Genomic DNA, 27028 nt, shown 5'->3' with positions numbered 1-27028 from the left:
ATATAGTCATATGGCTCAGCAATTTAAAAAGCATAAACTCATGTACAGAGAATTATCTTTTCTCTCCCCCTCCCCCAGTCTCCTTGCCCCCCTCCCATCAGGCAAGTGCTATCATCCCCCTCAGGTGTCCTCCAGACAGTGCCGCACTCACAAGCACACAGAGCCCTACTCTTCTACCCCACTTTTTAAAACAAATATTAGCAAATAGCAGTTTGCCTTCCCTTTGAAAACAATATACATTATATATGTATTTAGCCTATATGTATATATAAGATCTTCCTTATATGTGTGTATATATGTTATGTGTGTGTGTGTGTATGTGCACATGCACACGAAGGTATATATACAGGCTTATTTTTTTTTATACTTTCTTATGGTAGCATAATGTTCCATTTTATGGATCTATCAGAATGTATTTAACAAGGGCCCTCCTACTGAATATTTAGGGTATAACATTTAGCTTGTTCTCAGTATTGCAAAGAAAGTTCTTTACATATTGTCCTTCCCCATGTAGGTGATCATATCTGCAGAATAAACCCTAAAAAAATAGAATTACTGGTTCAAAGCGTACATAACTTGTAAATCTGAAATTTATGCCATATGGTCCTCCCTAGGTATGGAGTGTGCCCCCAACATTGTGACAGGTATCAGTTTCCCCTATGTCCTCCCCAATCCATCATGACTCATGTGTGATGTAACTTTGTGGTCTTGGATATAAACATTTGGATCTGGTGCATAAAAAGTGGCATCTCCTTGAAATACCTCATGTACTCAATTTCCAGAAGATCACAGCTCTCTCCTCCTACCGGCTGGCTGCATCCTAACTTCCTGTGCCCGGTCCTCCTCATCTCCTCCCTGACATCTAAATGTTGGAGGGCCAGGGCTCTGTCTTCTCCACCCAGTCACTTCTTAGATGATGTCAGTCTCCAGGTATAAAAGACCACCTTTGTTCTTATGGATTCTGAACTCACTACCTCCAATCTGGACCTCTCACCTGAACTTTCCAACTAGGCATATCAAACTTCACATGACTAAACCAAGTCCCTGACCTTCCCTCTCGAGCCTCTCCTCGCCAGGCCCCTCTACCTCAGTGAAGAGCAATGTCCCCTTTCCAGCCCCAAATCCTGCAGTCGTACAGGATTTCCCTCTCTTCCCTCCTAAGCACATCCAATCTACCACAAATCCTGACATATCCAGAATATAGCCTATTATCCAGAATGTAACCATTTCACATCACCTCCATCCCAACCATCACCTGTCAAACTGCAACCACAGAGTGGGCTGGACTGTTGCAAAAGCCTCCTGAGTGGTCTTCCAGCCACTGCTCTAGCCACCTTGCCCTATGCTCAAGTGATCCACTGCAGCCATGCCCCTGTTAAGACCAGGGAAAGACCTGTCATCTCACTGAGAACAAAGCCAGCCCCTGTATCAGGCCTACTGTTAACTGCGTTCATTGTTAACACTGGCTCCTAAGCAACCCCCACCCTACCCCTCCGTGGCCTGCTAATTCCTGCTTTACACATCAAATGCTCTCATATCAAGGCCTCTGCCTCCGTAGCCCCTCTTCCTGGGATCACCCCTTTTCCAGATGTTTGGAAGGCTTACCCTCCACCTCCAATCATGGTTCCATCACAAGTCTCTGGGGTCTTCTGGGAGTACTTTATTTACAAGAGCCACCTTCCACACACTCTGGGCATTCTGTGCCTCATTGTTTCCAAAACACTCACTGCTGTCTGACACCTAAATGTTTTAATGATTTGCCTTTTGTTTATTTTCTGTCTTCTGCAACTAGATTTCAGTGTCATGAAGGCAGGGACTTAGCCCCTTTGGAACAGGTTTGCATCTTTAATGAATGAGGTCGAATATCTTTCATTTTGTTTTAGACTTTTGAATTCTCTTATTGTAAACTGTGTCCATATTCTTTGAGAAGAATATAGGGTTGTTGGCCATTTACTTACTGATTTTGGGGGTCCCTTACATATTAGGGAGGTGAGCCCTTTCTGACACATACTGACAACATTGTTTCTCATAGTTCTTGTTGCAACTTTGCTGCTGATAGTTTCTGCCCTATAAAATTCTTTTCATGCAGTCTAGTCCATCAAGTGTTGTTGTTGTTGTTGTTGTCGTCGTCGTCCAATGTTACATTAAAGCTTCTGGGTTTGTGTTGTTTCCTGTCTGCACCTCCAGCCTCATCTGCTGTCCCTGTCTTTTGTCATGGCCACAGCTGCCGTGGGCCTTTCTGCGTCACCCTGCATGTGCTCCCTGCCCAGAATTCCTGTCCCCACCTGTCTTGTTCCCAGACACACCGCTTGTGGACTCCACTCCTGCTCTGCATGAAGTGTGCTGTGCATCGGCTCTCTCTTGACACGCCTGTGTCCCCATGCTCTACCTGGAGTCCCCCTGGGGGAAGGGAAGCAGAGTCCCAGCTTCTGTCACGCTTGGAGTAAGGACCTCATAAATGTCTGGTGAATAAAAGAATTAGCAGAAAAATGAAGCATTCAACATTCAATTCAATTCAGCATATGTTTTCCTAAGTGCCAGGCACCATTGTTGGCATTCGGGCTACGTGATAAATAAGTTGCTACCCTCAAGGAGTTTATATTTGGGTTGCAAGAAAACATAATGATTAAACTATATGGTATCAGGAATGCTTTTATGATTGGAGGTTAAAGTAAAACTACCAGTTCTGAATTATAGATTCATAATCATCTCTCAGGATTTTCAGTATTTCCTCCCAACCCTTTTTCCTGTAGAGAACTAGTCCAAGCAAGTAACACTTCCATTGGGATGACCCCAATTCTATCTGTAAGCCTGACTCCATCCCAAGTTTCATTGCAGTTGCTTCAACAACTTACTAGCTATTTCCATTTTTTTTTGTTTTTTTTTTAATTTTTTTTTACAAATAGTTTATTGTCAAATTAGTTTCCACATAACACTCAGTGCTCATCCCCATAAGTGTCCTCCTCTATTTCCATTTGACCGTCTACTATGGTCTCAATGTCTGCCTCCCCCTCCAAATTTATACTTTTCAATTCTAATGCCCAGTGTGATGGTTATTAGGAAATGGAGCTTTGGGGAGGTACTTCGGTCATGAGGCTAGAGCCTTCATGAATGCAATTAGTATCTTTATAAAATGGTCCCCAGAGAGTTCCCTAGACCCTCCCACCACATTGAGGACACAGCAAGAAGGTACTATCGATGAACCAGGAAGTGGGCCCTCACTCACCACCCTATGAAATCTGCTGGCACCATAATCTTACCCTTTCCAGCCTCTAGACCTCGGAGAAACAAATATCTGTTGTTTATACACTGTCCAGTCTGTGGTATCTGTTATAGCAGCATGCACGGACTAAGACACCATCCCACTGTGATTATGCTCACCAAACCTCAAACAGACCTTCACAATCAACTCTTTCCTATGCTGACACATCAGAAGGAGCATCTGAACATGGATGGCAAAGGGCAGAGAAGAATCAATCCCAGAGTCACCAAGCCTGTGCTAAACTATGTAGTGTCCCACCATCTAGAGCACTTTCCTAAAGTGTTCAAGACACTGACAGAACTTGATACAAGGGCTTTATAACCATGTATGTTCTGGAAATGCTGAGTTAAACTGTAGGTATTTAGCATGGTGGATGTGTACTGAGAATCTCCAAAGGGGAGCAAGTTTTGCTATGGAACTTTGATAATGAGACCTTTGGCCCAGGGAGGATGACCACTGTTCCTTGAATTAAACTTTGAGAAATGCTGGCCTAGAAAGTCAACCCCAAATATTTTATTCTTGAATTAAAATGCTTCCATCATTTGAAGCGACCTGCATTTCCAATCCTAATTTCTGCTGCTGCTTCTTGAAGCAAATATCTTACTTCAGCCAGGACAATATATGCCATGTGTAGTACATCTTGATAAAGAGGCCTTCTCCACTTTGGCCCACCTAAAAAGCTCTGCTCTCCCTACATCGATCCTGCATTCCCTAGGCCCCTCGGTACAAGCCCATCTCCTTTCCATACCAATGAAACCTTCCGGGCTTACTCCTTTCTTTAAACTTCATTTGTACATATTATTTACACCACATGCTTGGCCATGGCTTATAACTTTCAATGATAGAGACCTTTCATTGGTTTTTTTTTTCACCTTCAATAAGTAATTAGTACATCTTGCCATTGAAGACGTTCTAAAATGCGTAACTGTGCTTTCCCTCTCATATGTTAACATGTATAATGACATATTTTTGACAGGGTGCTGACTGACCTATAATGAAAGAATATAGGTTAATTAAAGTTGCTTTAAATTCCTTATTCTTATAAGATTTACTTCTAGATATTGTTTGCATATTTCTTAGAATTCATTTGTTCACTTTTATCTACTACAATCCCTTATTTATATTATATTATAGGACTTGTAGACCGTAACATCTGAGAGCTGGAAAAGCCTTAGAGATTATCTTGGCTGTTTATTTGAGACCCAAGGATATCTTTTAGGGGTGTGTGTGTATGTGTGTGTGTACATATATATATTACACAGATGTATATAAACTTCCGGCATTTGAGAAAGATGAGTTATCTGTGGACTTTACCTGAATTGTGGTTCTTCTCAACCTCAAGCAACGGGGATAATAGAATAATAATAAAAACACTTGCATGGGAGTGCAGAGGTGAAGCGGCCTGACCCCTCTCCAGCAGAGCATCTGCTGAGAGGACCCTGACAGTTCCTATTTAAGTGAAAATTGATGCTTTCAGAGAGTGTGAGTGCCCAGAGGAAGGAGGGAGGAAGAGGTGACAAGAAAGCACAGCTTTGGGATTTGCTCACAGGACACGTATCCCAGGAAAGTTAAGCACCCCCCAAATTTCCTCCCCTTCATTTCCCCAATGAAAGTATGTTAGAGAGAAAGACAATTTGGCTGCCAATCAATCTCGTGAACAAGGGTGCCTTTCCATCTAGAGTAGGTCTTGTCCCCTTGAGGGCCAAAGAGGCTCATAGTTGAGCATGAAGCCCAAAGGGGGCCAGCTGTGCTCCACCCTCTAAAGACAGGTTCTGAAAACCTGAATGTGCTCATTCAATTGCAAATTCCTGAGCTCCATCCCCAAAGATTCAATATTGGGTGTGATGCAAAGGAATGACATTTTATTTTTATTCATTCATTCATTCATTTAATGTTTATTTTTGAGAGACAGAGAGTGTGAGCAGTGGAGGCGCAGAGAGAGAGGGAGACACAGGATCTGAAGCAGCCTCCAGGCTGAGCTAGCTGTCAGCACAGAGCCCGATGTGGGGCTTGAACTCACAAACCGTGAGATCATGACCTGAGCCGAAGTCGGAGCTTAACCGACTGAGCCGCCCAGGTGCTCCAGGAATGGCATTTTAAACAAGCATCCCCAGGAGAATCCAACCACATTTAGGAGAAACACTGTTAGTGCACTATAGTGGTTGATGTGAGAATCCTAAAACGGGACGGGGTGATGGGTGCAGGATCTGGAAGGGGTGCAGTGATGCAGTGGGTTCTAGATACCAGTCACTTGTTTTGAGTTTTTTGCCCTGTTAGCCTAGTTGTCGCCTTTGTGATCATTCTCTCCTCTCCCTGATTAGTAAGGAAGGTACATTTTGGGGGAACAAAAGGGCAGGTGGGGCACACTGGCCTGCTACGGAAGACCATGCGAGTTCTTGGTTTTCCATGGCTTCACTAACTGTGAGTTAACTGACGTGCCTGGGGAAGGAACTGGAAATTCAACACCCGTTCTTTAAGAAGAGCACAGATGCTGAGGGTCCCGAAGGACTTGTGGGGTCTGACTCTAGGCAGGCCTGTGTTTCACCATCAGAGAGGTCACCCTTCACCTTCAAAGTCAGGCATTAACCTTCCCCCTTGAAACTCATGCTGATGGGCTACAATTTAAGTATCCTCATGCCACCGGATGGGATTACTTGTTTAAACTTATAATCTTTTTAAGTAACTGTAACCAGGCCATTCCAAAATTGCTAACTAGACAACTGGTCTTCGGTCATGGCGTTTTAGAACCTATGAGGCCAGGAGGAAATCATATGATCCAATGTCACTCAGAAGGAGAAAAATGTGGCAGAGAGGGGTAGTGACTGACCTAATATCACACAGCAAGATGTTGAACAGAGGGCACAAGAACACGGTCTCTGGATCCCCAAGAAACCTCTTACTTCTGTCAGACACAGTTGAGAACATCCTAACATAAATGAAAACAGAAGTTATAGGCTCCCAGAGTTCCTTCTGCAAACTTTCTCACACAGAAGTGCTTTCAGAATAAACCTTACAGATGCTTTTATGTTTACTGTATTGGGCAAGACACCGATGTGAGCAAAGCAAGTGATAGATGGTGACAGCTTCCTTATCTGGTAACCCCAGCCCCCAAGAACACACTGCGGTCCGAGGAGTTTGCAAAATAAAAAAGGTCTCTGCGCCATCAGATCCAGGAAGCCGAGGTGTGGCCTGACGCTTTGCCTGTTCTCTCCATGTGGGAGTGTGTCAGGCTCTCACCCTCTTCTAGGGAGACACATCAATCAAGCTCGGCCACAGGGGAGATGCCAACTGCTCAGCAGACTAGCAGCAGCAAGTCAGAAAGGAAAGAAAGAGTAGTATGCTAATAGGCAGTCGGAGACACAGTACAAATTAGTGGTAGGAAGTGAGAGTTGCATGGGAGTAGATGGAATAAACCATTAACACTGGAAAGAGATCTGAGGAGGCAAAGCAGGTGCGGGGTCTGTGGGGTCCTCCGGGACGTACAAGCTCCCCTGGGGAACTGCCATTAAACCACAAGATAGTAACAGATGCCCCTCAAGATGACCTTCAGTCATCAAAGTTCAAATTATGTTCTGCAGACCGAATCCAAGGAAGTGGGGATACACAGAATCTATTATAGAAAGTGCTCCATTAAGAGGATTAAAACGAAAGGTAATGAAAGCTTTCATTTATTTGGAAAGTTACCGTATATCCCACTTTACCCGGTAATGAAGCGACCCTGTGATGCATGCAAAGCCCTTAGAGCTTTTAGAAAAGGAGCTTCTATTTAAATAGGTCTGGGGTGGGCTGGGGTTTCTCTCCTTTAGAGCCTGATCTTACCCCGTCCTTCAGAAACAGGGCAGAACCAAGTCTCCCTCACAGGAGAGGAAGCAGGCTGCAGCCCACCCAGGCACACAGGCGCCACCTAGGCCCTGGGCCTGCCCGGGGTGCTGGAGGTGCCGGCTGGGGTCCTTGGCAGAAACTTCACCCCACAACACTGCCCGAGCCTTCCCGAGTGTAGCAGACACGGCCTCAGTTGGGGAGTCCTGTGGCAGCTTCGTGTCCTTGATGCCTTCCTTTCTTTTTTTTAATAATTTAAATTTAATTTATTAGTGACTTAATCTTTATCAGAATTAGGTACATAGTTTAAAAAGCAAATTAGTTGTCATCAATTTCCCCCTTTTAGGAGCAGTTATATTCAACCCTGATACCTGAGGTTTTGTTTCCTTTTTAGTGATTATGTCCATTATTTCTAAGTAACATGCTTATATTGTTCAGGTTTTTTTCCCCCCAGAGCATTACCTATTTAACCTCCCAAGTGAAGGATGAAAATGTTGCTATTTTAATGTTTCCACTCTCAGGATACATGTAGTTGCCCAGCCATCTGGGGTCTGATTGCTCCTTAATCCAGCTTTCGGACAGTTCTCTCTTTTATCGCTACCTTTACCCCAACTTCCCAAGGCTCCCGGTGCCACCAGTTCTGAGCGGGTGGGGGGTGGCCCACAGTGTAAATCAGATTGCTTGTCAGGCGCCCCACTGCTAGGATCAGAGTCAGCTTTCCTGCACCACCTAAGTCAATTATCACTTGTTCAGGTGTTTTTCTGTTTCCAAAATTTTGTTCGGCCTATTTTCTTCGTCCTTATGGGTTTATGCCTTTAGAGAAAAGAAAAACAAAACCAAAAACCAAAAATTTCTTACTGTTATTTTAATGAGGCTCAGAAGAAAGTGGAGATTAAATGCATGTGTTAATACATCATCTTTACCAAGAAGCATCTCATTGATTTCTTTTTCCTTTCCAAAGAGCAAATTATTTTCCACTTAAATACCACCAGATGAAAACATCCAACTCACTAAAGCAAAGCGGTTTGGGTTTCCTTCTATAACATCTTCCTATCTTTTACGTAGCAGATCATTGCAGTGACTAAAAGATGAAATTAAAGCTCAAAGATAGGCTGCCATTTTGGGCCAGTGACAGAGAGAAAGAGATAGATACTATTAGTGAAACAGATTTTTCCCCAGAAATCATCTGGCTACCCTTTTATCACCTTTTATAAACTTTTTGAAGAAGAACTTTTATGAAGCTTCCCCTCTGCAGATTCTCATTCAGAAGCTCCCCTACATGTGTTCCTCACCAATCTCCTACTTTGCTACTTCTTGGAAGAACAAGCATGGGTTAGATTTGGGAGTGAGGGTGTGTGTGAAGTGTGTTCGCCTGTTCTCACGGATTTACACACACTCATGCTTGTACAGCCACGCCATTTATTCCTTACCCATCTGTCACTCATGCTTGACCCAGACGCACTTGCCCCACACCATTCTTGCACCGTCCGACATTTCATCGGTCCCTCCAATGGTCCCTCCCACTAGTCAATGCTTGACTCTGACAGGGCGCTCCCACCCTCTTGCCCGTCCGTAGACCCCTCTTCTACTTCCTCTCTCCTGAAGCCGGTGCCCTCCTATGGCACTGTGACCACATCAGAACAGTCATCTCCTCAGAATTTCTCTAAATATCACAGCTTTCTGGAATGTCTGGGAAGAAGGGGCGTCCATCCCCCTTTCTAAAGGTCAAGAGTTTCTCGATTGTATTGGATTCCTGCCCCTCTCACTTCTTCCCTCCTAACTCCCTGTCTCATCTTTTAATACCTTCCTCTTCACCTCTTCAGTGGATCTTTCCTATTTCTGGGGGCATGGCTTTCTTATAAAGATTTCCCTTTAACCCTCCGACCCTGCTGGGCTGCCATACCCACCTCTTAAAAGAGTAGGCTCTGGGGGTGGCTGGGTGGCTCAGTCGGTTAAGCGTCTGACTTCGGCTCATGTCATGACCTCATGGTTCATGGGTTCCGTGTCGGGCTCTGTGCTGACAGCTCAGAGCCTGGGGCCTGTCTTTGGATTCTGTGTCTCCCTCTCTCTCTGACCCTCCCCCTGTTTACACGGTTTCTCTCTTTCTCTCTCTCTCAAAAATAAAAAAAAAAAAACAAAAAATTAAAAAAAAAAAAAAGAGTAGGCTCTGCAGGCTTTCCCAACTGCCCATCACCTGGTCATCCCCACTGTCCTTCCCAGGCTCTCTTTGGGTCACCTGCCTGCCGGGCCTGCAGGCTCCTAGCCCACCCTGGCTGGGAGTCTTGTCTTCTCAGCAATCTTCTCCTGCTTCCCTCACTCCCTCTTCCCAAGAACACCACCAGCAAAACACATTTCTAGATCCCCCAAAAAACCAATCCCATAGCCAGGAGTCTGATCGTGCCCAAACTGGGCACACTTTTGAACATGTGGCTGGAGGTGGCAGTGTGACTCCTTACTTTCACTTAGCTGTTTAAATGAAGGCTTGTTTAGTAAGAATAGAAGTTTGTGTTTAGAAGTTTGAAATGCTTCTAAAATAATCCTCTCTTACATCACTTTGGTACCTGTATCTTCATTCTGTCATTGCCAGAATAGCAATTACTTATCAGAAGTAAAAATCTCATGCAAATGTTTTTGAGCCCAATACAAATTAGCAATTCTTCATATGACTAATGACTATATGCCCTTCCGATAACTGTAAACATGAGAAACAAAAGATCAAGGACTCTAAAATAAGCACTTGGGATAACAGAAGGGCTGTGTAGGCGTTCAGCAGTAACTGTGAAACCAAAAGATAATCGTTATGTGCTTCTCAAGATCTTCAAACTCAGAGCAGCACGAACCATTACACAGTGGTTATTCTTTTTTGCCTTCCAAGCAAAATTCTTAATAGACAAGACACTTCAGTTCTTTAAATACAAGCAAATATACCCCTCACTGAAATTAAACAGAAAAAAAACTGCATTATGCTAGGGATTAACACATTTCATAAACCGATAAAGTTGCACAAAAATTGACAATAACTCAAATTGTCAATAAGTAGGTCTTTTTTTCTGATAAATGTAGTTTCATATTATAACAATCCACAATTCTTACAGCAACACATACATGCACTTAGGAGAATCAAAACCTTAATACAAGTCAAATCACATTTAGTCAGTTAGTATTTGAGTGACTGCTCTGTGCAAAATGTTAAAACAGGTGTCATGGGTAAAATACAGAGTAACTCAATATGCAAACCCGTGCATTCACAGGTTACTAGCTTGTTTGGAAGAGGGAATACATTGGTAAAATACACAGCAACTGAAACTGTCAGCTAAACCAAACACATTTTGAAGGCTGACTAGAATGGTTAGGTAACATAACTCCTGCAATCACCAAAGGTCTCCTGAAAGACTGCTGAGACAAAAAGAAGAAATGTGCAGATTGACAGAGAGGAGGGAGAGGGGCCTTACCAGAGTGGTGGCTTGTGAAAATCTGACTAAGGAGAAACACACTGAGTGTGGGCAAGGAAAGCCCAAAGGCCTGACTGGAAGCATACCGTCACTTCCAGCCCTTCTAACTGCCCCCAAAATCTTCCCAGTTGGGTTCTGCCCATAGCTCTGCACACAGCTATTGTGATCATCACCTTAGAGCTCAATTTCTCTCTTCTGTTCCAAAATAAATCACTCCCCACTGCCCCCAAAACCAAGCTCAGACTCCTGAGTAACACAGAAGAAGTACCCAATACATTTGAGTATCTGTGATTACTTTCATATCTCCCACTTGACTGGAAGGTTCTAGAAGGCAAAAACCAATCTTATTTTTTAATATCTTGATATGTGATAGCTCTTACAAGTACCTTTGGCATATTGTAAGTCCAAAACATATTTACTAAATGAACAGATGATTTAATGAATGAATTTTATATAATAATGGCAAAAGGGGCTAGCCAGTTGGTAGACAACCTTGCATAGTTAAGTTCGAGGTTTAGATCTGACTCAACAGACTCTAGTCAGCTACTGGATGATTTTATGTAAAACAATGACAGGATAAAAATGGTGTTTGACGTTATCTCATTTTAGTTGTGGTTGCAGGGAATATTAGCCCAGAAAGGACTCGGAGTAGAAAGATCACTTTGCTAATAATATTTTGCTAAGAAGATGAGTAAAACAAGATGAGAATTTTCATCTGTTGGTTAGTCACTAATGTGAATATTCCTTCAATAAACAACAAAAAAGAAAATTGTTTCATATATGTCTTTGATCTCTTTTTAACAAGTTTATTTCTGAGATAAGAATCTTTTTTTCAGGCCAGGTGATACTTATGGTCTCCTGATTTTAAAGAATACCAACCAGGGGCATCTGGCTGGCTCAGTCAAAAGAGCACAGGACTCTTGATTTTAGGGTTATGAGTTGAAGCCCCATGCTAGGTGTATAGATTACAAAGAATAAACAAACTTAAAAAATATATTAAAAAAAGAAAAACAACCAGAAGCTCTAGAAGTTAAAGACAGATATTCTTATTTATGCATTATAAATATCCTCCACATTAACATCTTCTAAAACGACGCTCTCACAAAACTTGAAAATGGAAAGAATTCCATTTTGTCTATTCTTATTACAATGCAGAACACTTGCGTTTTGGGTTTTATCTTAGCTAAAATTAATTAGATAGTAGCATTTTAAAATCCAGTATAACATTTTGATGTTAAACTGATGAATTCATCAGCATTTGAAAATGCCAGTACATTAAAAACGTGTCAAGAGGCTGTAACTAGTGCCCACCCTCTTTTCTAAGTACTCATTACCTCTCTGCTCAAGCCTCACTCACCTTTCCCACCGTGTGCGGGAAGCTCATGGGGGACTAGCACCGGGGAGAGTGAGGAGGAGGTCAGTACAATGGTCTCCATCTTGGCTGCTTACTAGAAACACCTGAAAGCTTTCAACAGCTATGAATTTTTCAACCACATCCCAGACTGATGTCAATATATTTTCTTTTTATATTTACTTATTATTTTTTAATGTATTTATTTTGAGAGAGACAGTGACAGCATGGGTGGGGAAGGGGCAGACAGAGAAAGGGAGAGAGAGAATCCCAAGCAGGCTCTGCACTGTCAGTGTGGAGTCTCAGGCAGGGCTCAAACTCACAAACCATGAGATCATGATCTGAGGTGAAATCAAGAGCTGGATGCCTACTCAACTGAGCCACCCGGTGCTCCTAGATGTCAATATATTTTAAAAGCTTCCCCCAGGTCAATTTGTTATCCAGGCTTGAGAAGTAGTGAATTAGTATTTTCTTTAGCCATGGAAAAATAACTTTTATATCTGATTTCCTGGCTATAGTGTCAAAAGATAAAATAGTTTAAGGAGCTAAACATATGGTGCTACTAATTTTATTTTAAAGAGAAGAAACAAACTTCCACTTACCTGCTTTCTGACAATATACAATCTTTTCATACACAGCATCTGCATTTTCAATAACGGCCTTGAGGGACTGGATCATCTGCAAAGGGAACAGCCAGATACGGGATCACACACCTGACAAAGGCATGCTGGTCTGCGAAGGTGCCTGAGGCTCTCCTCTGTAAACAGGCTGAGGGGCTGTGGCCACGTGCTCTTTTCCCTTCATTCCCACTACTCGGTTAAAATGTGCTTGGAAGAGATGAAAAATCATGCATCCCGTGTAATGGGTTAAGTAGATCGTGAGTATCATGTTTCAGACACTGTTAGGCTTGTACAGCATTGAATTTGAACCTTTGAGGCAACACTGAAGGGAGTTTGTGTCAATGTGAAAAGCTACAAATCAATATGTATACACATCTGATCTGTGTTTTAAATTATATTTTCAGCCATTCATTTTAACAAAACCTTCAACTTCATCTTACAGAGAGCTCTACCACCTACACACCCTACCCATTTAAGCTAAACGCCTTCATCTGAAAATTAGTTTAAAGCTTACCATGATGATCAAAAACAGCATTGATTTAATGCATCACTAATAATAGCACTCAGACTAGGATTTTAAATGTTTCTATCAATGATTTTAACGGATCACATTTTGGAAAAAAAAAAAAAAAAAGATCCAATTTTGAGTTCTTATTCCAAATTACATGTACTTGTTTTGACAGCCAATCTTGAATTAAAAAAAATAAAAAGGTTCAGGGTATAGTTGATCAATTATTTTACTTACCAAAATGTCAGGAAAAGATCTGTTTGAAGTAATCATTTTGCCTCAAGAATCACCATAAAAGTGATTTCATCCGGGATGGCCAGATTCAGTTCTCATAGCTCAAATGTGAACAATTATGGCACTTGCCTTAAGCACAGATTTCAACTTTTTCTCTATTTTCTCAACATTTTCTCTATTTAAATGTCTGAATATTTTGCATTATTATATTACTCATCTATTTCACATGATCATTTTATTTTAAATAACAAACACCAATCCACCATTCTCTATTCCTTTAAATTCTGCCTTGTTTTTCTTTATAGTATTTATCACTAACTGCTACAATAATTATTTAATAGAAACCAAATATATGTAGGTTGGATTGTTTGTATAATTCAAAGAAAGAACAGCATATTTTGATTAGTTACATGTATTTATTTTTTTTAACGTTTATTTCTGAGAGACAGAGAGAGACAGAGTACAAGTGGGGGAGGGGCAGATGGAGACACAGAATCCAAAGCAGGCTCTCAGCTCTGAGCTGTCAGCACAGAACGCGAGGAGGGGCTTGAACCCAGAAACCACAAGATCATGACCTGAGCCAAAGCTGGACGCTTAACCGACTGAGCAACCCAGGAGCCAAGTCACACTTATTTAAGCCAAAGCATAATCAACATGCCTTTCAAGAAGTGTAACCAGATTCTTAAAATGAGTCAAACAGCATTTATCAACTTGTCCACTGTTCTAAGAAAATTATAGTCAACACCAAAAGGTTTAAGGCCAACGCGGGTGTTCATTGATGCCTTCATGCATTATCCATGGCCCAGAGCAGGAACTGGGGGCACAGGGATCTACAGGATATGGCCCCTATTTTCAGGAAGCCCACAGCCTACTGGAAGAGCTAGCACTTTAGAATTCATGATTTTCACATTCACTCTTCAAAGTCTGAGTCATGCCTGTAAATTAAAATAGCCTATTTTACAGCTTGACATATTGAACAGGCGATGATAAAAATGAATAGTTAAGAACTCGATTACACTGATATAAAGTCATTTGTACCATGACATCACTTGCATACTGAAAAGGTTCATACCGTCATCAGTAACCTTTTTCAGCTTTGATGTCAAGCCAAATGGGAGTTATGAAGACACAAGGACTTCTTCAAGCAAGGATGTGGCTGTCACAGCTCAGTGTCAAAGAACTGGCCAACTGTGCCTCGATTGCTCAAATAGGAAAAAGGAGAAAAATGAAATGAACCTGGTCATCAAGCAGACAGGCAGCACAGGGGCAATAACAGAGGGAAGGCAGAACAAAACAGCAGTAATAAGCACAGGCTCATGCATACAGGTGGTCAAAACCCATTTTTACTGGGGGGGGGCAGGGGGGAGAAAGAGCACAGATCTATATCAGATCTATATGGGCTTGAATTCTGGTTCTGCTGTTTATTAGCTTTGTCATCCTCATACTAAATATCACTGAGCCACAATTTCCTGCCTATAAAATGAATTTAATAAAAGATACTACCTTTATAATGTTGTAAGGATTAAATGGAAGGATGCGTGTGACCACACAATGAAGACACTTGCAAACAGATGAGACAATGGATTCCCCATTTATCCAGACGGCATGGTAGAGTGCTTTCTGGTAAGCCCAAGAATGAGTATGCCTTCCCTTCATATGTTCACTGGCAATGATTCAAACACTTATTACTAATTTTGGTTTTATTTGAAAAGCCTGGTGTGATGAAGCTGAGAAACAACAAATCACATTATTATTCTTAGAAACATCTTCTGGTGTAAAGGTTTCACCAAAGGTTACATAGACAGGCACCTTTCAGCTATTAAAAAACATGCAAGGCTTAAGGAAAGCACATCCAGCTCAAAGGTCTGGAGAGAGAAGCTCGCCCACCTTCTGTGTTCTATAATCCTTTATTCTTGGGATGATAATTTACTGAGGCCCTCTGAGTGTGGGACCCTGAATTAAGTGCTATGAATGAATGAAGACTAGTTGCTGACCCAGGACTACGAGCAAACAACAATTATAACAAAATGTGGAATTGCCACTGTAGCTCACGTGCTATTGGGGGTGACAAAGTTAAATACCCCTGAGTAAGCAGATGGGATATTTAATCTACCAGTGATGTAGTGGTGGTGACTGGTGGTGTCATGGCATCATGCGGACTCTCTGTTTGTGGCTTGGACTTGAATACACTCTCCACCCCTTTTTTACAAGCAGTATATAAAATGTGAAGGTGGCTGACACGCCAGGGTGGAGAATGTAAACCCAGTGAAAAGCCGTTCCTCTCAGGCTTGGAAGTAAACAGCAGCAGGCATTTGCAGACCGTATGGGAGGGGTATTCTGGAGGGAACCAGCCTTGGAGAAGGTAAGCACAACAGTAAACAATCAGTGGAACTCAGAGAAGGCAGGAAGAAAACATATCCCCAGACCTTAGCAGAGATGATTCATCTTGCCACACCTGTTGCTAAATGTTTTCACCACTTCCTTGGGGAGGAGGAACTGCCAGTTTATATCTTTTTATAGTTTTAGGGCACATATTTACAGTTAGGGTGAGTACTTATAAATACATTAATATGTAGTAAACAGCTTACAGTTCTTGTCCATGGAGTGAGTTCATTAATCTCAAGTCTTGCAGTACGTGTGTAAGTTCCCCTCGAGTGAAAGAGCCCCTCCAGGTATTCCTGGGGAAGCTCTCTGGACCGTGAGCTCGGACAGGAGCACTGGGTTACAGGTCCAGCAGGCCAAGAGGACCTCCCTGCCCACCTACCCAGCTCGCTGATTTCTCGCTCTCACTCCTCGGACAACTATGACTGAGGGTAGAGCTCACGGCCCGAGGATACTGCAGGGACAATGTGGGGGTGCCATTAGATTCAGTGGTGACCAATCTCTGCCTGGGTCTGCTGCTTTACAACAAGCTGTGATTATAAATAGTACAAGTGTTGGTTGAATGAATCAAAATGAAAGTAATTCAACGCCTCCTCTGCATCAGGTGCGTACTTGGTGCTTTCTATTTCGTCTAGTGCTCACAAAATCCATGTGAGGTGGGTATCTGTGGCGTTGGTGTTGTAGATGTGACTCCTGAAGACCTGAGAATTAAGGTACTTTCCCAAGGTCCTCTGGTAAGATGGGCACAGGGGCTGGAACTAAGAAACAATGAATTCTGCTTGACCTCAAAGCCTCTGCTTTTCCACAGCACCGTGACCGGCCTTGCCATACTAGTGGCAACTGCACAATTAAGACGAGGAAAGGGCATTATATGGAAACCAACTTGACAATAAACTATTTGTAAAAAAAAAAAAAGATGAGGAAAGGGCAGTCCAGCCAGAAAGACCTACAAAAGCAGGAAGGAATTTATTGACTCCTGACAGGTGCTACACACAGTAGGTGGTATAATCGCAACTACTGACATTACCCCTGAATTGTCTTTTTAAGCAATATTTCTGTAAAGTGCTTTGGGAAAACATTTTTTAAAAACAACAACAATAAATAATTTGCTTCGCTCCACTTAACAATTCAGTATTAAGAGAAATCATAAATGAGAGAAATCATTTGTATTTAACATGAAACCACTAGAATAAGCATTTCAGAGTAGACAAAAGCAAATACATGGGGAACAACATTAAGAGATGAGTCAAAGGGAGAAACTGCTTTAAATTATCTTATTTTCTCTGTATATATGGCATTAATATGTCAACATAATGCAAGGCCCAGGAGAGTGGTTGGTTTTGGAAGTATTATTTACATTATGCAAATGCATTTCCATCCATTCCTTTTAAATGTGGAGGTGTGGGTCTTGTCTGGCAATCAGATCATCCTGCTGCTTAATCTAGTAATACGGGACTCAAAACACACAAAAAGTGATGTTTCAACTAAAGGCAAGTAATAGTTCATATTTTATTAAGCTGGACAGAAACCAGAAATACCTTTCATTAAGAATGTCCTGTTTTGAACGTAACTCTCCATGTTAATATAAGGCAAAGTTCTCTGCTTATGGAACTGGATAGAAGAGCTATTGCTGTAATAACATAGTCTATTTTACTCGATTTCTATACACTGCTTCTTTATTTTTTGCTTTGAAATTTGCATATCAAGTAGGAAAATTCTGTTTTCAAGACAGGCAAGTCTACAGTTTTATATAAGGATCTTATGTCTAATTTTGGACAGTGCACTGAATCTCCTTTCATCCATCCCAGGCACACAGATTTTAACAATTTAAAAAAAAATTGCCAATAATTTCAGGTCCTTGGGTGAAAGAAGTTTAATAACAACAATAACATCTTCGGAGTTCTAGAATGTTTCCTATATCGTGCTTTGACTTCCATTTCAGACAGCAAATGCCTCCCTCATAAATAAGATATGTCTTTGCATGTCCTTGTCTTCACACATGGCAGCAGCTGCTGCTTTGGCTGTAGGTGTTTCTAAATAAAGTTACAAAGTCTGAGAAGTGTGAAGGCTCTTACAAGAGGGAATGTCTAGATAACAAACGTTTGTTCCTTAACACGGATTCTGTGAGTATGTGACACACAACAAACTCAAGCAATTGAGCATCATTTTCAAACTTGCCAATGGACTTTGAGAAACGATGCACCTGCCCCCACCTCTGAACACCTCAGCTTCTGAGTTTGTCACGGAGATCCATGGCAGGCCTTAGTGCACAGTAACATCCAGGTGGCAGGTATCCTGGTTCGGGTACCACCAGGCTCAGGAAAGACCCAGGGAGGACTGGATCAAAGCATGGCTTGCCTCTCAGGTCTCCAGGAGTGAAGACCAGAACAGGAAATATGAATCAAGAATCAAGGTCTTCAGAAGACCAACAAATTCAGTCCAAAGCAGAGTCCTCCACCCAGTGAGAATTATCGGGGTGGAGTCTCTAATGCTCAATATCATTGAGTGTCACCTGGTGCTACACAGCCCCACAAAGTGAGTCAGTTCACTGACACTGAGAATGAGACAGAAAACAGGGGAATTCTCTCATCTGTAAGCTTTCGTTCTTTTTTTTCTGTGCTCTTGAAAATAATATCTCTGGATTAACAATACTACCTTTCTTTTTAACACTTTACAATAATTATTCCTATGTGGCTGGAGAATTTTAGAACTGGATACAAGAACACTAGGATCCGGGACTTCAAAACTGAAATCCAGAGGTAACATTTTCTTTCAGTAAAGCTTCGAAGTACAGCAAAACATCACAAAGTGGAACTAATGGAAGACAAACCATTTATGAAGTTACTGTTGGAAAATACAACATAGCTTTTAATACTTGAAAAAAACTGTAAAAGTCACATACTTGAATGGGGGTAGAAAAGGTCTATCGCTGTAGAGGTCTTTGCCCAGCAGCATGCCACAGTTAGAACCAGCGCCCTCCCTGGCTCACACAAGGGAGGGCTGTGGCCACATTTTGCAGAGAGCTGGTCGCCATCCAGGGGTTGAGGTATGCCATGTCATTAAAAGCTATGCTCATCATCCCTTCCAGCAAGGTCACCATGAAAACACTTCCCACATAACAAAGGGTTTCCAGAGTAATTTATCCTGGTTTCCTCTTGAAACTTCACTTCTACTTCCACATTTTCCATTATGCAAATCATAGAAAAGTATAGAAAAAAGCCTATATAATAGAGAAGTATTAGAAAGGACCTAGAGCTCTGCCAGTTGCACACCACTACTGAATATTAACGAACACGTAGAGAGGAGCATTGGCTGCTGCCGCATATGGGGCCCCACTGCAGGCCTGAGTGGGGGCAGCATAGGGATCAGTCTAAAATATCATTAAGCTTTCCCAGCATTTCCATTCATGTTAGAGGAAAGCAGGGGACTGTGGTTAGACAAGGAGAGAAGGTCAGCTCAGATGGGTACAGACTTTCAGCCCTGAGCAGACACCAAAGGTGCAGGAAGAAATGCAGGGTGGGGGCATGAAGGTGGGGACAGGTCCCAGGCAGATAGCCAGGGCAGGAGAGGCACAGGAAGTGGTGGAGGGGCTGGAAAGAAGGGATGAGAGTGGGGGACAGAGCAGGACTCAGGGACTGATGTGCTGTGGGCACAGAGGAGGAGTCATAGACTCTCTCGCCTTAGAGGGGCAACTGGATAGATGAGACAAACTTAGCCTACTCCACAGTCTCCAAAGTGTCTTTACTATGTCCACTCATCTAGGATGTGGAGTTCCTCCTTGGCTGGGCTGACTACGTGGTCACAACGGGGCAGTCTGGGAAAATGTGCAGCAGCGATCGGCAACTGTGTGGGGGCCTGGCTCCAGCATTGGAGAACTGGGAATTTTCTGCATAGAGGTGGCAGCTGAGAGGAAATCATGTATGCATCTCCGAAGGAGGGATTTTAAAGATAAATGAGATGAAAACATCACAGTGATGTTCCAGAATCACTTAAATTAATAAGCGGAGAGAACCAATATAAGAGACACAGCAGGCGTGGTCAGAGGGGAGGGAACAGAATGAGGATATTAAACATTTACAGATGTGTGAGGAGAGTTTCTGGAAGGAGGGAGGGACTAAGCATTAGGAGCTCTGGATTTGGTCATTTGGTAACTGTGGAGAATATAATTGCAGTACCCATAGTTCTGCTATAATGGGACACACAGGCTCTTGAAAATCACTGCACTATACAAAATTATTCAATAAAAACCATAGGGTTTGTGTGGAGAAAAGGGGCTAGGGGCCCAGCACTCAAAACATCTGCAGTGACATATTTTAAAAAGACAGGAACTGAACGCAGCGTCGCATGTTCATGTTAATTAAGGAATGCAAAACTACTCCAGTGCACAAGGTGCTAACCCTGAAAGAGACCTGAGGTTTGCTTGGGAAGTGGGTGGTGGCAGGGTTGCAGCTCGTGGGTTACGGGAAGTTGAGGAAAGGCCATGTGACATCTTCAGCAAGGCTATAACAGCAGGTGTGGACAGGGACAGCTGGAAGCCCACTCACTCACTGGGGGAGCCGGGTGCCCTGTGAGGTGCGGATGTGCATGTACTTCAGCCACATGCACTCTTCCTGGCTCACCAGTGTGTTTCCTGTGGTCAAAACTGTGTACCCACAAACACAAAATTTGACTTAGGTTAAAACTATTCCTTAATGTATCACATTCAAATAAATGTCCATCTTCACAACAAATGTCATTGTCTAAATGACTATAAAAGGGAGATTATTTCAAAAACTTTCTGAAATTTCTTTTTTTCTTTAAAATCTCCCATACTTCATTGTGAAGTACAGTCAGACTCTCAGTTTCCATGATATTCAACCTAAGCATGGATAGCATGGATTTGACATCTTATAAGCCTGCCTCAACACTGTACCCAGCTATTTTACCAATCTTTTTCTTCTTTTTTTGCCAGAGAATAGATGCCAAGTGCTATATAAATCTGGAGCGATTTATGAGTTAGAGTGACCCAGAGTGCACATTCAGAATACCAAGAATTCTCCAGCTTTTCAATATTCTCTGATTTTTCAAAAAGTTCACTTCAGAGCTAGGGTGGTATGCACCTAAGGAATCCATGTAGCTCCCCTGGTATATATTTTTAGACTAAATATTAGTACAATACGAATCTCTTGTGCATTAAATTTCAGATCAAATCCTGTAGAGTACCACACTATCACATGTGTAGGATCTAGTTGAATTTTTACACGACATAAAGCCTCCTCAACCACAATCTTCATCTCCATCAACCACTTTTCACTTTCACTCAATACATAATCACACTCACAACACTTAGAAAGGGCTGCATTTCCTATATCAAACCTCAGGTTTTAATTAAACTGCAGTTTCTGAAGTGAATCACCATGTTAATAGAAGACAAAGACATTATGTTTGTTATACACACAGCAATATAGGTTTCTCCTGTACTCACCTAAAAAAAACCATTTGGATTCCGTAAAAAAATTCGTAAAAAATAAATAGCATCATGTATGGAAAACAACCAAGTTACTGTGCTAGGTTCTTGCTTTCTAGCAGTTGCTGTGGCCTCAGGCACCCAAGGGCCCAAATGCTGACATGTGCGGGTATCTCCAAGCAGCACTTCCAATGTCAGCCACTAGAAGTCCTTCGTAATACACATTTGCTGGGCGGGGAGCGAGGAGAAAGGAGCAGAGAAAACATCACAAAGGGAAAACTGGGTTTAGGAGGAGCACCGTGTAGAGGAATAGAAGAAAAAAAGACGAGATCACAGAGGAAGAGTTCAGAGGAATTAACAGTAAGTGCACCAGAGTGATTTATCTTATCAAAAATCGTACTTTAAATCAGATTAGAACATTTTATTTTATGTGGACAACTGGATAATCTATAAAGCTACAACCAGACTTGGATTTAAAAGAAAGTCACTCCTATTTCTAGATTAATTGGGATTTAGCACCACCATAGGTCTCCATATGTTCCCAAACATGCTTAAATAGACAGGGAGCTAGAGAAGCAACATTGCACAAAATAGCTTGGGGAAAACAAAAAAAAAAGGGGGGGGGGTTCTGGAAAAACCTCGAGTTCCTACAGATCAAAAGATTAGTTATAAAGCCAGTGTACATATTTTAAATGTTTATCCTACTCTAAACTGTTGGCAAAGTTTTAGAACGTCTGAATACTTTTAGCTTCAGGAAGTATACAGAATGTGGAAAAGTTGAAAAGAATTTTGATCTTGTGCTGTTTCTGGTCCTTGTACACTAGGATATTCCAAGAAAACAAAAATTGTTGAAAATTAAGCAACAAAATAGAGCCTAAGCTAGGTTCCTAAAAAGGAAATCCAATGCAATTATAAAGCTATGCAGAAAAAGTTTACAGTAATTCCTACTAGTTCATGTAATAATATATCTTGCTGTACTTTTCTGTGTGGAGAACATGTATACAGTTAAGTTCAAATGCACTTAAATTATAATAATGCTCTTCTCTCTCTCCACGCTACAGTCAGCCTTACACTCATCATGGAGTAACCAGTGTGCTACACAGCATCACTTGGTGTTTACACGATCACTGTGGGAAGACTCCTGATATTCTCACACTTGCCGGGCTGAGTCACTGTGCACTGCAGCTGCCTCATGGAGACCCACACACAACCCCACCCTCTCCAGGCTTTTGGTCGTGTCAGCCTCGTAAGGCTGTAAAATACATCTCCTGCTTCCCTAAATAAATAACGATACACTCTCAGGATGCCCTCAGACCATCTCAGCACGAAACCTAAGTGTTCCTGTGCTGAGATATCCTCTGTGGTCAGGAGAGAAGGAAGGGAGAGAGGCACAGGGCGACTGAGCAACTTGCAAAGGGACTTTGGGCTGGGCCTGATGGGTGGCCAGGCCCAGTCCAGTGGGGACCCAGGCTACACAGTTAGCTGCTCCTTCTGCCTCCAGTAAATGCTGGCAAAGCCGGAAAGCAGGGCAATGGACCACCATAACCCTCCAGTCTCGGAAGGTTTCAGGATAGTGAGTTCAAGAGGCTACATCTTGGATGGAGGGGATAAGAACTGAACTGATAAGAATGGCTTAAAGCATGGCCATCATCCTGCAGGAAGAAACGGGAACTTGAGCTCCTTAAACCCAATTATTCAGTGAGCAACCTACTTCCGGAGAAAGATTAGGAACTTCTGGATGCTATATTAACTCTTTCAAGTCACAAAGGACCAGTCTGAGTTCTGACATGCTTGTTTAAAACAATTATTACTACATTAATTAAATTTCAAAAGATACAATTAGAATTAAACATAGTACCACTTTTATTACTGTCTACTTATAGCAAGCCTTTTCTCCAAGGGGATCACGGTGATTTAGAAACTTCTAATTAACGGAAGGTAATTCAATCATAGTCTTACTGTAAGGTATCATTAGTTTCTCTCAGGTCTGTGTAACTAAGTATAGATGTTAGTTAAAAGAAAAAAGCAATTGGAGGCTTCTCTGTAATGAAAAGCAGTGTGTGTGTGTGTGTGTGTGTGTGTGTGTGTGTGTGTGTACACAGTGAAGTGTCCACAGTATTCCAGGAATGACAGAGCAAGAAGGAAGATAAGAACGTAGTTGCCAGCTACTAGAGTATTTACTGTATAAACCCAGGATTTCTTCCTGGTGTTGACCCAATAACTCACGTGTCCCCTGTCTTCCCCTTTCAGAAAAGACAGACAGCTTGCCTAGGAAGGCGGTGGGAAACCTTACCTTCTGCTTTTCACTTGGTAATTCTAAACCTGCCTTTATGAAACGGAGTAGCCATGCTCTCTGTACAGCAAAGCTGCTGCTCTGAAGTTTGCAGTGATGTTAAAATATACAGACATAAAGGTCTTACAGCTCCATGGGCTGCAGGTGTCTAGCATTTGAAAACTAATAATAACATGATCATCACTCAGTTCTCAATTTATTGAGAATTTACTGTGGTCTGGTCTACTTACATATAATTTTGTACCCTCTGAGGTGGTGATACTCTGCACATTTCACAGATAAAGAACTGGACTTGCCCTCAGTCACACAGGAAGCACCAGGCAGGGACTATTTCATCATCAGGGCTCATATTCTTTGCTAGGACAACCTCCACACCAAAACCCATTCATATACTTCCAAGGGTCCAAGGTCTATACTTTCTCTTTCACCCCCAGCCCAATTTCTAGTCATGGTGCCTTTATATAAGAATTTTGTGCACAGGTATTCACATTCCCTGCACACCTGCCCAGATGGTCTGTATGAACCCACAACTGCACCCACAACTGCATGAGATGTGCTCTTGGCAAAACACACCAGGGCATTATCTTCTGCTGGGCACCTGTTGCCCTCACTCAGCTCACCATGGCAGGTGATATAAGGATAAAGCCAAGAATTTCCCAAGGTAGGGCCAGAGCTGCTGGATTGTGTGTGTGTGTGTGTGTGTGTGTGCGTGCGTGCGTGCATGCATGTGTGTGTGTGTGTCCCGGAGAGTCTGGTTTCTTTGCCTAGGAGCACAGGAGTGTGGTACACCTCACTTAACCAGAGGGAGTGAGCGTCAGCAATGAAGTGGCTGGGACAACTGAGAGGGCAGCTGTGTGACATCCAAGTATTTCTCTGATTAGCCCACCAGGAGCCTACGCCCACCTCTCAGCTCACATGACAATCAATCTATAAGCACGCTTTGTAAAATCCTAAAACGCTACACAAATATGAGCAATGTCTGCATCCCGAGCTGGCTTCACTGAATCAAGCTGTTCTCCTGTCTGGCTGGGTGACAAACTAGGACTCTCCCCTCCAGTCCTCAACTCTGCTGTATTTTCCTCTTAGGACATAGGAATCTTTAACTAGGGAATTTCAGACACAGCAAAGTCCTCTGGCAAAAGGCAGGGGAGATTTGAAGGTCTGAACAAAAGGTAAATGCCTGCCTTCCGGTCTCCCCGTTCTAGTCCTAAGCCTCCTGCCTCTGGCCCACCCCCCACAGGCATCTCAGGCATCCTCCTCCTGTGGGACCCACAGAGGCTCCACTCACTGCCTTAGGATGTGGGGGACGGAGCCTGGAAGAGCAGAGCGGCAGCTCCACCCCCCACCCCCTGGTCAGTCCTCAAACATAACCCTCCCAGGGAAGACTACTGGTGTTGATACAAATGAGCCAAGTTTGGGAAAATGGAAGCACTGAGGGGCAGGGAGACAGAGTAGGAAGAACACCGGATCTGTGTCCTGGAGAGCAAGATCATTTCCATTCATTCATTCATTCATTCATTCATAGATATACTTTGAGCGCCTGCTCTGTGGCAGGCTCTGCTGTGAGACATGGTGGTGACCAGGGCATCATCCACTGTCCCTGCCATCCTGGAGCTCTGATTCAGGGGCGGGGGAGAGAAGTACCTTAAAAAAAGAAATCAAACCAACGAATGCATAATTACAAGCTGTAGTGAGTGTGAGAAGGAAATGAACAGCATAAAGGAGCAGGGTGTGGGAAGCTACGGAGGGCCCTCAGGGCAGCCTTCCCATTTCCCCAGTGGGAGAGGGCTTCACGAGTGGTCTTCATCCCCAGTACCCTTCATAATCCTCTCCCTGATGAGACAGCTTTAAATAGAAGGTGTTAGCATAGCCAGGATTTTATCATTTGAGAGAAAGCCCTGCTCCCTGTTAAGGGAGGGGAAAAGGAAGCCAGGGGTTTTCAGAGAAGATAGCAGAGCCTGCTTGGGAACTCCACCCAATTCTCCTTTCTCTGCACCCCTGCAGCCTCCCCTGACAAGACATGCTTGATCTGACTGATAAAAGCAGCACGACTTAAACTGGATTCTTTCACTGGCTCATTTTTAATGCCTCATTACCAGGTGGCACAAGCCAGGCTATACACTCACTACCTGTGAAGTTAAGTTAGTTACAAATTTCATTGCATAATAACACAAAACTCCAGTGGATCATCTCCATTCCCTCTGACATGGGAGCCTCAGGAGCACTATAAGCAATCAGAGCAAACATTAATTCTCCTTGGCTTTTCTCTTCTACTTTGTGCCTCTGGTGTCTGCAGGTTCTTCCCCATCAAAACGCTACGTGAGCACTGCTCCAGGGGCTCACAGCTCTTCCAGGACAGCACTCAAGCCAAGGTGGCACTCTCCACCGTCCCGGTTCACAAGTAGCATGATGTTCTTATGGAACAAGATTCAAAGTGCACTGAGTACATAACTTTAAAAAACAGAAAGAAAACCTTCAGAATTATAATTTAAACTGGGGAAAGTGAATATGGGAACCAGCGCATTAAAATGCCACAGGGACTTTTTCCTCCCAGTCCCCCTTTTTTTAGGACTTGGCCAATTCTCTCTGCAAAGGAGGAGGCAGGTGGTACTTTAGGCTCTGGTACAAGAGCAGTCACAGGGAATGTGTCATGCATGTGACTGTGCTCTAATGTAACTTTGCTTTTGGACACTGAGATTTGAATTTCAAATGGTTTTTGTATGCCATACAGGTATTGCTTTTCTATCTTTTTCAATCATTTAACATGGAAGGACCATTCTGCGCTCTCAGACCATATGAAAACAGGCCCACAGGCCACAGTTCCACAGCATGTTATAAGATGCATCATTTGGTGATACTGGACGAAAAGTTCCAGAGAATACAGCTTGATGCGTTACTTGCACATTTTATCAAAGACCATGAAAAAATCAAGTCCAGCTAGTATTTTAAAAGGATAAGCATACATTATGATACATGCAAGCAAAGGAAAGACTTGGTTATGGAGACTCCTAACATGGGTCAAAGACTTCCACCGACTCACAGCAAGGACAGGGCTCAGTTTTAGGAAATCAACTAAAAATCTGTTAAGCAACAGTCTAATTCCATCTAGTTAAATACTCAAATAGCTACTTCTCTTCACAAAGATAGGTTTCTTTGTTTTTGCTTTTGGCACCAGATAAGTGATTTAAAAGCTAAAATTATTTGATGCCCATATGATGACATAAGTGATGGTGTGACTCTATATGGCCACCCTGCAGTGTGGGGGTATAATGGTTATAAAGAACACCAGAAGAATCCATACTGATTTCAAAGAAAATACTGGAATTAAAGATTTGTGTAAGTTGCTAAAGGATTTTCTATAGAAAATCTCCATATAAAAATGGAAACCATTTACCCCTAAAGATTTGACTAATACTATATGTAGTAGAGAACTAAATATTTTAAACTACCTAACATGTTATTTTTAAGTTAATTGGTAATTAAGCTTGTAGAGTTAAACTTAACTCTGAACACATCACATTGTCCACCCACTGAGTTTATTGTGAGAGTAGTTTTCTTATGGTTCAGAATTTTAAAATGCCCTAATTAAGTTAGAAAAGACTTTAAAGGCATTATTAAGTGCTATTTTTATTCCTGATAAATTCATGACGTCATGAAATCA

The 27028-nt window shown here is 42.4% G+C and overlaps 1 protein-coding gene across 1 annotated transcript in view; it reads right to left on the bottom strand.

Annotated features, from left to right (window-relative positions):
• Positions 1 to 27028, bottom strand: part of PLCL2 (phospholipase C like 2) — a 187512-nt gene that overhangs the window by 28065 nt on the left and 132419 nt on the right. Inside the window, exon 4 of the mRNA XM_039250599.1 lies at positions 12487 to 12562. Coding sequence (XP_039106530.1) covers positions 12487 to 12562 — 76 coding nt within the window. The remainder of the gene's footprint in view (positions 1 to 12486; positions 12563 to 27028) is intronic.

This window comes from Hyaena hyaena, unplaced genomic scaffold, assembly GCF_003009895.1.
Source record: "Hyaena hyaena isolate Hyena2069 unplaced genomic scaffold, ASM300989v1 scaffold_375, whole genome shotgun sequence".
NCBI lineage: Eukaryota > Metazoa > Chordata > Mammalia > Carnivora > Hyaenidae > Hyaena > Hyaena hyaena.
Note: the sequence above shows the minus strand (reverse complement) of the source record. Positions and strands in the feature narration are given on the sequence as shown.